We start from the raw sequence: 10,038 nt of genomic DNA, 5'->3' as shown, positions 1-10,038 counted from the left end.
CTGTCGTACTATACTTATTTACTCATCTCCTAGGCTAACTACTGCATGACCAATCCAGTTTGATTTCTCTGGTGGCAGAAATATATTGAAGTGGCGATTAAGGTTGTCGAAGTCCGTCTAAATGCATCCCTATGGATTCTCTAAAAGTGCCTCGGTTGCACCTCCATTCCATCAGATCGTGAATATGGAGGATTGAAAGTTAAGGCCGCCATCTGTCGTTAATAACAAACCGACATCTTGGAGGGGCAAATTCCAAAAGTCCTAAAACCATCAAGCAAAGGTCTGCATCGCCTCTGAACATTATAGAGCTCCATGATTCGGTCATAGTTCTCTCCCCACCATCTCTGACATTGCCTTTTGCCGTCTGTTTCCAGAAACGGAAAAAATGGTGTTCTATTGTTTGTTTGGATTTTTTTTTTCCATAAAAAATAGTATTTTAAGTCATACTCTAAAAATTGAAAAAGGCATAACGCTGAATTTGATGTTTTCTCAGATTGGAGCTCGTTGCTGCTAATGAAGATGTAATGTGGCAGTGACGTGAACTTCTTATAATGGGTACCAGTGCTGAAAATAGATATGGAGCACTAGTACTGGTATCAGTGCTGAAAACAGATATGGAGCACTAGTACTGATGAGGTGTAATTTGGTCTGACCTATCAACACCCGGACATGTGGAAGCTACCTGTTGACTAGATGACAACTTGGCTTTCCTGCCACCTCAACAAGCTAGGTTAACTCGGGTACCTCAGGCACCTCGGCTAGATTGAGGTCTGAGCAACTCGTGAGGCCCGACCTGTTGAGGTGACATGTAGCCAACTTCTAGAAGCTAGCCACCTGTCTTCGACCTCTTCGAGATCATGTGGTACGTCCGCAAGTCTTATCCTCATTCCGCTCGAATCGGACAAACTCGATAAGCCTTATCAGCTCACACAAAGTCTACCTCCTGGAGCGGAATGGAATCCTAATAGCATGGACCGAAGATCTCGGAGGAGTTTTGTAAGGCATAGGGTAACTCACCTATATAAGGGCACCAATCCCAATAGTATAAGGTATGTACGATTACTTGCTCACTAACTTACTTGCACTTAAGCTTTCAGCTCACACACTAAGAGTATTAATTTAAGCATCGGAGCACCCACACCGGATAGGCCACTCCGGGTCCTCTAAACACTGTTTCCTTACATTGGGAGGGCAGCTCGGATGTTGGACACTTTGCTGGCTGGTTGAATTGCAAGGAAACAATGCTTAGAGGACTTGGGGTGACTTAACCGTTGTGGGTGCCTCGATGCTTAAGTTAGTACTCGTAGTGTGCGATCTGAAAGCTTGAGTGCAAGTAAGCTAGTGAGCAATTAACCGCACATACCTTACATTGTTGGGGTTGGTGCCCTTATATAGGTGAGCTTCCGTATGCCTTATGAAATGCCTTCGAGATCCCTGGTCAGTGCTAATAGGAATCTGTTTCGTTCCAAGAGGTGGACTTCGTGTGAGCTGATAAGGCTTATCAAGTCTGTCCGATCCAGGTAGGATGAAGATAAGGCTTGCAAATGTGCGGCATGATCTCGAAGAGGTCAGAGACACTTGGCTAGTTTCTAGAAGTTGTCTACGTGTCATCTCGGTAGGTCGGGCCTTTACAAGCTGCTCGGACCTCGGTCCGAGCTGAGGTGCCTAAGGTACCCGAGTTGGCCTGGCTTGTTGAGGTTGCAGGAGAAGCCAAGTTGTCATCTAGTCAGCAGATCGCTTCCACGTGCCCGGGTGTTTATAGGTTGGGGCAATTGGCCAAATTACCCCTCATCAATTGCCCCCACTCCCCTTACCAGGGGTCCTGACCTGGTGCAGGAGTTCATGACGAGCCTGGGTGGATTTGGCCAGGTCTTTGTCCTAGTCAAGGTCCGGTCTAGGGGTTAGACTTTGATGACCCAATAGAAAGTGTTGTTGTTGCTCTAGGAAACGTCCTACTTGGCAACAACGTTTTTAAACAAAAAAAAAGACACTATTTTCTCCGAAAATGGTACTTCCAACCTACACATTAGTAGCACCATTTTCTGAGAAAACGATGCTGTATTTATAGTATTGATGCCAAACATATACTTATTGAACATCTCTCGGTTGCACAATACAAGTTAACTCTAAAATCCTTTAGTCAGGGTTCCTATTTAAAGCAGTGTTGTTAACTAACTTCTACACAAATTTGAGTGTTTGGTATGGAAAATGATCCTAAAACCGATAATAAATCTACACACAGGCTCAATTTGGCCTCAAACTTATTAGAAGAATGGGATATTAGTGATTGATGAAGAAAATTAGATGACACCTAAAAGATGTTTGTGTTTTCTTATATTTCACTTAACGACTAATTAACGGTAAGTAGTAAATTAACACAAATTTAGGTACTTGATTGACATTTTTGAAGTTTGGGCACCAAACTACCAAAGTGATACTGTGAGCCTCCGTTTCATTTTGTCATGTACCTAGGTCGCTCGCAAGTTGGTTCATTCGTTCAGGTTGGTAAATCTTATACATTAGGAACCTGTTCATGTACCTATTATTATTATTATTATTTTTTTTTTTAAATTCTCTCCGACAAATAATATCATGACGGTTCAGTGGAAATCAGAAATATTATCGTTTATGGCTCTGCAGTGAAAATCAAAATCTGCATTGAACCTGTCCGTATTTCTCCTTAAAAAATAACTATATAAATTCTCGATCAAAGCCTCGAAGGCACGCTAAGAATAGTACGTTATTAAGGTCAACCCAATTTGAAACCTCAGAAGAAAAAATAAAAAAGAAGAATATTGAAATGTATTGAAAAATGCAACTAATATTAAAAAGGTTTGGATTTTGGATATGCTTTAGATATGCATGGATATGATGGAAAAATAAAGACACACATGGATATGCCATTGAAATTCAAATTTATATTAAAATTATATGAATTTTATATAATCTACAACTCTAACAACTTTATACATAGAGGTGTAAATCGGGTTGTGCCACCTGCGGCCTGGCATGATCTAACATGATTGTATGGGCCGTGTTGGGCTTGGGGTTTCAAGTCGACAGGATGGGCTGACACAACCCTCACTATCATTCCATGTTGCCTGTGGCTCGCGGGCTGGCCCGACTCGACCCTATATATTTATATATATTATATATATTATAATATATTATATATATTTTAATATATTATATGAATTATAATTATATAATAATATATAGTATATAATATATTAATAAAATAAACAATTGTTTTCAATTTTATTATACTATTTTATTTAATTATTGTATATATAAGCAATTGTATATATCAAAATTCATATAAAATTAAAATTTTAAGTTTTTTTTTTCAATTTTTTAAATAAATAGCTTTGGCCCGACTTGGCCCAAGGGCTTGGCCCACAGATCAGCCCCGATTCGATATGGGCCTGTGCAGGGTTGACTTGTGGGCCATGCTGGGCTGACCCCCAAAATATCCCAGGGAGGGAGGCACGGCCCAACACAGCCCGCACTTTGTATGGGCCACATGCGGGCCGTGCCATGCCGGCCCAGCACGACCCGTTTTACACCTCTATCTATACATAAAACATGAATTTTAATAGTTCATGACTTTATTTGAAGTGTAATTTCACCATAAAAAGGGGATATATAAACTATGGAAATATCTCAAGCAAACATTGTTATATATACACATAAACATATACATAGCATGACTGACTAATACTATAAATCTCATTAATTACCATTTAAACGTTACAAAATTTAAAATAATCAAAGTATAATAAATAATGGTGATATGTTACAATAAAAAATTTACCTTCTCTTAAGAAATTAATCATCCAAAATAATTCTCTTAAATGAATAACTGAGATTATACGGATGGAAAAACATTCAGAAATGGTTTGATTAAAGCTCGACCTAGGTATTAGCAAATGAATATATTTTTGTACTTTAATAGACATGGATATATTATAATTTCTTATCAATGCTAGTTGAATAGAATTATGAAGTGGTCTAGTGGTTAGAACTTAGAATACTTAATGTTTATTGTAAGCAACCAAGGTTCAAATGCTTTTTTTAGCCCCGTTTGGGAGCATTAAAAATAAGTAATTATAATAAGCACTTTAAAAATAAACAAGGAATGGGTGGCTTTTTTAAATGCTTATTTCTTTTTTGGGACAAAATTGTCCCCAAATATTTCTGTAATTTCGTGGGACTCCTCCCTTCTTCAAAGGATGATAGAATCCTATCATTTTCTCTATTTGAACGTCTAAGAGCAGTGGCGACGACTTTCCTAATACTCTCACAGCTTCAAGCATGTGAAACACCAATATGTAGTCCCATTTTATTCATGTTATTTGCTTCATTTTCTTCATTTCTCCAAACTCTTACCTTCTCCCATGTTTTCAGATCATAACACTCTAAGTTCAATGAATTTTTAGATCTACCACCTATTCCATAGTAGCTGACGACACCCTCTCCAATACTTAACTTTTTTTTTTTTTTAACTGTTTTACATCACAATTTGTCATATAATATTCAAAAATATCAAATTTATGCCTTTTGTTGAGTTAGGCCTATAATGGTCATTTCCACGGATTTAAGTATTTATGGAATAAGCGGATCACCAAAGACCACATTATAAATAAATAGTTAAAATAAGTATAAATGATTTGGGAAACGACTTTTCAAACACTAATAAGTACTTAAAAATAATTACTTATTAACTAAGCCACTTATTTGCCAAGCATACCCCATTACCCTTAACATCCTAGTTTTATATTAGATTCCCGGGGAGGTGGAGTAGGTGGGTCCCATGGAATTGCAATAATCCTGCATTCGACCTGCTACAATGGGGCCCATGAAAAACTTTTTTCTCGAGAGTATTGGTTACCTTGGTAGTGGATAGGGGTGCAAGTCGGGCGGGTTGGATTAGGTTTATAGTCAAACCATGCCCGACCCTAAAATTTGAGTTTTAGGCCCCCGTCCGATTTTCCCAACCTGAGCCCAGCCCACTCTGTAATTTGATGCATTTGGATTGGGTTTGGGCCCGAGCCGGGCTCAAGTTAGTCAATCAACCCACTCTAAAATTATACATAAATAAATGTATTTATGCAAATATATATATATATATATAATATCTATACAAATGTTATATATACAAATATGTATGTATGTATACAACATTTATATATATATGTATATATAATGTATATAATTGCATCAGGCTCGCCCAAGTCCAATCCCATGACTGAAAATCCAAATCCAGCCCGTATAAAATTTCGGATTGGGCAGGTTCGAATTCGGGCTGGACCCGCCCAAACTGCACCTCTAGTAGTGGATAAATTAACTTACCCATCCCGCAAAAACTCAAATTGCATGGATTCTCACGCCTTTACTTGTTCTCTTTCGCCTGGTCAAATGTTGTATTTATGACTATATATATGAGTACGCAATGTTTCCCCGGGAATCGCTTGCCTGGTCCCTAAGGCTAAGGAAACGCGTTACCCAGGTAACACAACCAACAAGGCCTTAGTGTAAAATATACAAATCCTCCCCTGAGTTTTGAAAAATCCTGCATTTACCTCCTTGCCATCATTCTCCTATTTACAAAAACGTTGGCCTAATGTATTATTATTTTTTTTTTGAAAATACCCATTTACCATTATCCCTATCAATTCTGATACAGATTTACCAAAATATCCTTAAAAGAATTTCTAATTTTTAACTAAAAATTCCCTAGGTTAGATTGAAAAGAGCAAAGCATGGTTTTCGAATCGTTGTTGATTAAACGGTTGGACCGTTCGGCCCTGAAAATGTCTAGGCAATCAGTTCCGTTTTACTTCAAACCCGGTCCTTGGCCAAAAAATGTTGAATCCGTTGACGACCTATTAACCTAGGCAGTCAAACCGTCAAATCATCGATCCGCTCAACTGTTTTTGGTTATTTTTTATTTTTAATTATTTTTTTAGATTTTTTTTTGTCAGAATAGGCCATCCGTTCGAACCGAACAAACGAATTATCAACTCGAAAACTGGTGGCCAGAACAATTCCGTTTTCAGATTGTTATTAAAACCATAATATCTTTGTAAATTCATTAGGATTGATTGAGTGAAGTATAAAAGAGCAAATCTAACATTTTGAATTATATTAAGACAATAATGTCTTTGTTTTGTTTTTGGTAATGAATCTAGACAATAATGGAAGGGAGGTAACTGCAAATTTCAAAACTACATTGGGCGTGGAGGTTTTTGTTAAAATGAAGCATGAAGGGAGGATTTAATATTTTACCCTTAATCTTATAAGTAGTGTGTTAAATAAGATTAAATATAGGGTCAATTATGACAATTTAATGGGCATTAAATAATTAAGGGAAGTGAGTGAGAGAGCTCAGAGGTGTAACGGTCTTAAGGCTTGACGTGTTCCCACTATAACCATTTTCATGCATAAGTGGGTTGTTTCGTGTGATGGTGTTGGGTCCGGATTTTCCCACCCTGCTACTTCATCTCCCCATTTCCTGGAAAAATCGAGAAAGTAAAAAATCTCAAACTGTACCCTGCTTCTGAATTTCTGATTAAATCCAACATTCGCTTTCTCCCATACACCATGTATTCTTTCGTCTTCTCGTTGAAACATGAGTCATTGTCAATGGGAATCAGTCCACTCATATTCACAGAGACATTTCTTTCCTCTCACGCCTATTAACACTCATCCCGCCATGCACACCAATAAAACAGTTCAGTCCTCCCCAGAACGGAATCTCTCCCCGCCATCTCTTGCTCAAAATAGTATCATCAACCTGAACAAGTTAACCATTACAACAACCACCCCAGCAACGACTCTTTCGTGATGAGAAACAGAATCAAATTCTTCTTCTGGTTTTCGGCTTTTATTGTCATCCTTTCCATTCCAGTTCCTCTCAATCTTAACACCATCCCTTCTTCTTCTTCTTCTGGCCTTAGTATTACAACTTACAGTTTTGGAGTTGCCATCTTCGATCGGTTGGTGAAGCAAAATGGCATTGACGTCTTCCTTTCTCTTATGAGGCGTGGCTTTCCCGGAAGAGTTTATCACCCCCGCCGTCCTGTGAGGAGGTGGAGGATCAACTGTGACAATCACTTCAAATGGGCGTCTAGGGTTGCTTTGGACTATAATGGGTCCCTTATCTTGACGGTGGATTTGAATGGATGTGCCAACTTCAGTAGCGTTCAGAAGGCAGTAGATGCTGCCCCTGAATATAGCTCCACCAGGACTCTCATCTTAATTGATCCCGGAGTTTACAGGTCTTTCAATTCTAATTTATTGTTGATTTGTAAATTTATCGTCCTGTCGTATGTTTGGTTTAGTTGTTGCTGGTTGCTAAACTGCTTCTGATTTGAAAGAATCAACTCACCCATTTGGGCATTTACGTTTTAGTGTAGTTATGTAGTTGGAGAATGCATTTTAGCAAGCAGATGGGTCGGACTTTGTATTTTGATCAGGGAAAACTCTAATTTAGTTAACTCCAGTTGAGCTTTCTATCTAACAATCTAGCATTTCAATGAGAATAGGGATTTTTGTAATGCTACAGTAGATTAATTGGTTGAGAATAGATATCATATTTAATTAATTGCAGATGATAAAGCGTATGCAAATTCAATATGGTTGCAGGGAGAAGGTAGTTGTGCAATCTAACAAGACAAATTTGATATTCCAAGGAAAGGGTTATCTCAGGACATCCATAGCATGGAATGACACTGCAAATTCCACAGGAGGGACCATCTACAGTGCCTCAGTTGCCATCTTTGCTCCCAACTTCATAGCTTGTGACATTAGCTTTCAGGTAATGTACTTGTCTGTTTATCCCATTGGTTAGTCTGTGTGAGATCTGTACTGATTTCCATTTGATCACAGAATCATAGCTAATTTCTGGGTCTATTTTATTTTGGGTGTTGGTGAAGAACACAGCTCCATCAGCATCTCCGGGGGATGTTGGTGCTCAGGCAATAGCAGTGAGGATTGCAGGTGACCAGGCTGCATTTTATCGTTGTGGCTTCTATGGTGCACAGGACACGCTTCATGATGATAAGGGGAGGCATTACTTCCAAGGATGCTTCATCCAAGGCTCTATTGATTTCATATTTGGGAATGCCAGATCTCTTTATGAGGTAAGGTATACAGGATGAAATGTCCAACCTCAGCAGCATATTTCAAGCCTATAATTATCTAATGACTAATTTTTGTCCTTACAACTCTGCAATATAATGGTCAGGACTGCACGATTAATTCAATAGCTAAGCAGGTTCCCATGGAGATCAGTGGATCCATCACAGCACATCAAAGGCGGTCGACGAATGAGAAGACAGGGTTTTCTTTTGTGAATTGCAGCATTGGTGGCTCAGGAAGGGTGTTGCTCGGCCGAGCTTGGGGCGCCTATGCTTCTGTTATCTTTGCCAGAACATTCATGTCTGATATCATAGCTCCAGAAGGATGGAGCGACTGGAATTATCCCTCCAGAGATGGGTCTGTGGTTGACTATTTACCTTCAATTACTTCTCTTCTTATGCTTTGGAAGTTCTAATTTTGATTAAATTTCTGCTTCTGTACATGTGTAACAGGACTGTCTTCTTTGGGGAATATGAGTGTGTTGGAGCAGGAGCAAACTACACACTCAGAACAGCATACAGTAAACGACTAAGTGCTCCTGAAGTAAGTCCATATATTGATATTTCATATATTGACGGGGACCAATGGCTTCTTCCTCTTGGAAAGAGTTTATCTGCCATCTGAATCTCCCAATCGCCATTAACAAAGAGGATTTGTGCAGACATGCATACTAATTTGTACACTAGTCTTGGGTTGTATACATGGAAATGGAAACTGAGACCTGCAACTTAGCCAAATGGTATTTGAAAGGTGATTCAGTGGGAGTTGTGTGTAATTGACAATAGGACTAGGAGGCTATTTAACAGCTTGATGTGTAAATTGAAGATACCATCCATCCTTAATTACTAGATGCATTTATCTTTTTGGGTTAAGGAAGATGTTGTTTGATACATTGGTGTATTTAAATCTCAATGTTTATATTTGATTTGTAGCATTTGAAATTGGGAAAGTAAGTTGATTTGCACAAAACTCAATGCACAATTATTTATTATAGTTTCAAACAAATAAGATGGGAGACCTGAAGTGGAAACACCCCCTACTGGGAAAATGACAAAAAGGTTTTTTCTTCCAACACCCCATGCACATAACCCAATGTAGACGATGGTAAGCGTTTGAACTTTAGAGTGGACATGAATTGAGTTTTTCATGAATTATTCAAGCTCGGCTAATGAAAAGCTCAATTCAGCGTCATCTAAATTGAACTTAGAGTCGAATTTAAGTTCAATATACAGGCTTATTTGCTAATTGAGCCAATCTCAAGCCAATGTAACTTGGCTTGTGAAACTTATAATTCTAATGGAGTTTAAATATATAATATTACTTTTACATATATAATTTTTATTTTTTATATGTATAAGTTATTATTTTTTTATAGGAAGTTGGGCTCTTAATTGATCTTGAGCCTCTTTTTTTTTTTTTGACAAACCGAGATCAAATAGTTGGATATTTGGCTTGACTAAGCACGAATTCATTCCCTATTTGAATTTCAATTTATCCGAAAAAACATGATTTGAATGCAATAGTCAAAGGTAGTGTTTGGCATCGGTGCCATTGCTCTAGAAAATGGTGATGCATTAGTGCCACATTAGAAAAATTGGTGCTCAAGAAAACAGTAACATGTTTGGAACTTTTTTTTCGTAAAAAATGGTGTTCCAAACTATGCCTCAGAAATCGAGAAGGCATGGTCTGGGGAAATACTAAATTCGACATTTTCTCAATTTGGAGCTCATTGCTACCAACGAGGACATGATGTGGCAGTGACGTGGACTTCCTATAATGGGTATCAATGTTGAAAACATATATGGAGCTCTGGTACCAAATAGGTGTTACTGTTGCCCCGAGAAACGTCCTACCTGGCAGCAATGTTTCCAAAGAAAAAAGCAGACACTGTTGCTT

General features: G+C 38.3%; 1 protein-coding gene across 1 annotated transcript; it reads left to right on the top strand.

Moving 5' to 3' along the window:
- The first annotated feature begins 6,603 nt into the window (after positions 1 to 6,603).
- On the top strand, positions 6,604 to 9,111 carry LOC148870972 (putative pectinesterase 14). The gene is made up of 5 exons (XM_088970543.1): positions 6,604 to 7,280; positions 7,648 to 7,819; positions 7,938 to 8,144; positions 8,249 to 8,499; positions 8,595 to 9,111. Exons 1-5 carry the CDS (start codon positions 6,847 to 6,849, stop codon positions 8,764 to 8,766), a joined length of 1,236 nt encoding a protein of 411 aa, XP_088826669.1. The 5' UTR covers positions 6,604 to 6,846; the 3' UTR covers positions 8,767 to 9,111.
- The last annotated feature ends 927 nt before the right edge of the window (positions 9,112 to 10,038 follow it).

This window comes from Nelumbo lutea, chromosome 2, assembly GCF_056320005.1.
Source record: "Nelumbo lutea isolate HS-2025 chromosome 2, American lotus-T2T, whole genome shotgun sequence".
In the NCBI taxonomy this organism is placed as follows: domain Eukaryota; kingdom Viridiplantae; phylum Streptophyta; class Magnoliopsida; order Proteales; family Nelumbonaceae; genus Nelumbo; species Nelumbo lutea.
The sequence above is the reverse complement of the archived record's forward strand: the minus strand, read 5'-3'. Positions and strand labels throughout refer to the sequence as shown.

Excerpts from the sequence above, each read along its gene's own strand:
- LOC148870972 (XM_088970543.1), top strand. The coding sequence starts at position 6,847 with ATGAGAAACAGAATCAAATTCTTCTTCTGGTTTTCGGCTTTTATTGTC. Across the intron at positions 7,820-7,937 it reads CTTGTGACATTAGCTTTCAG|AACACAGCTCCATCAGCATC; the intron begins GTAATGTACTTG and ends GTGTTGGTGAAG. Across the intron at positions 8,500-8,594 it reads AATTATCCCTCCAGAGATGG|GACTGTCTTCTTTGGGGAAT; the intron begins GTCTGTGGTTGA and ends CATGTGTAACAG.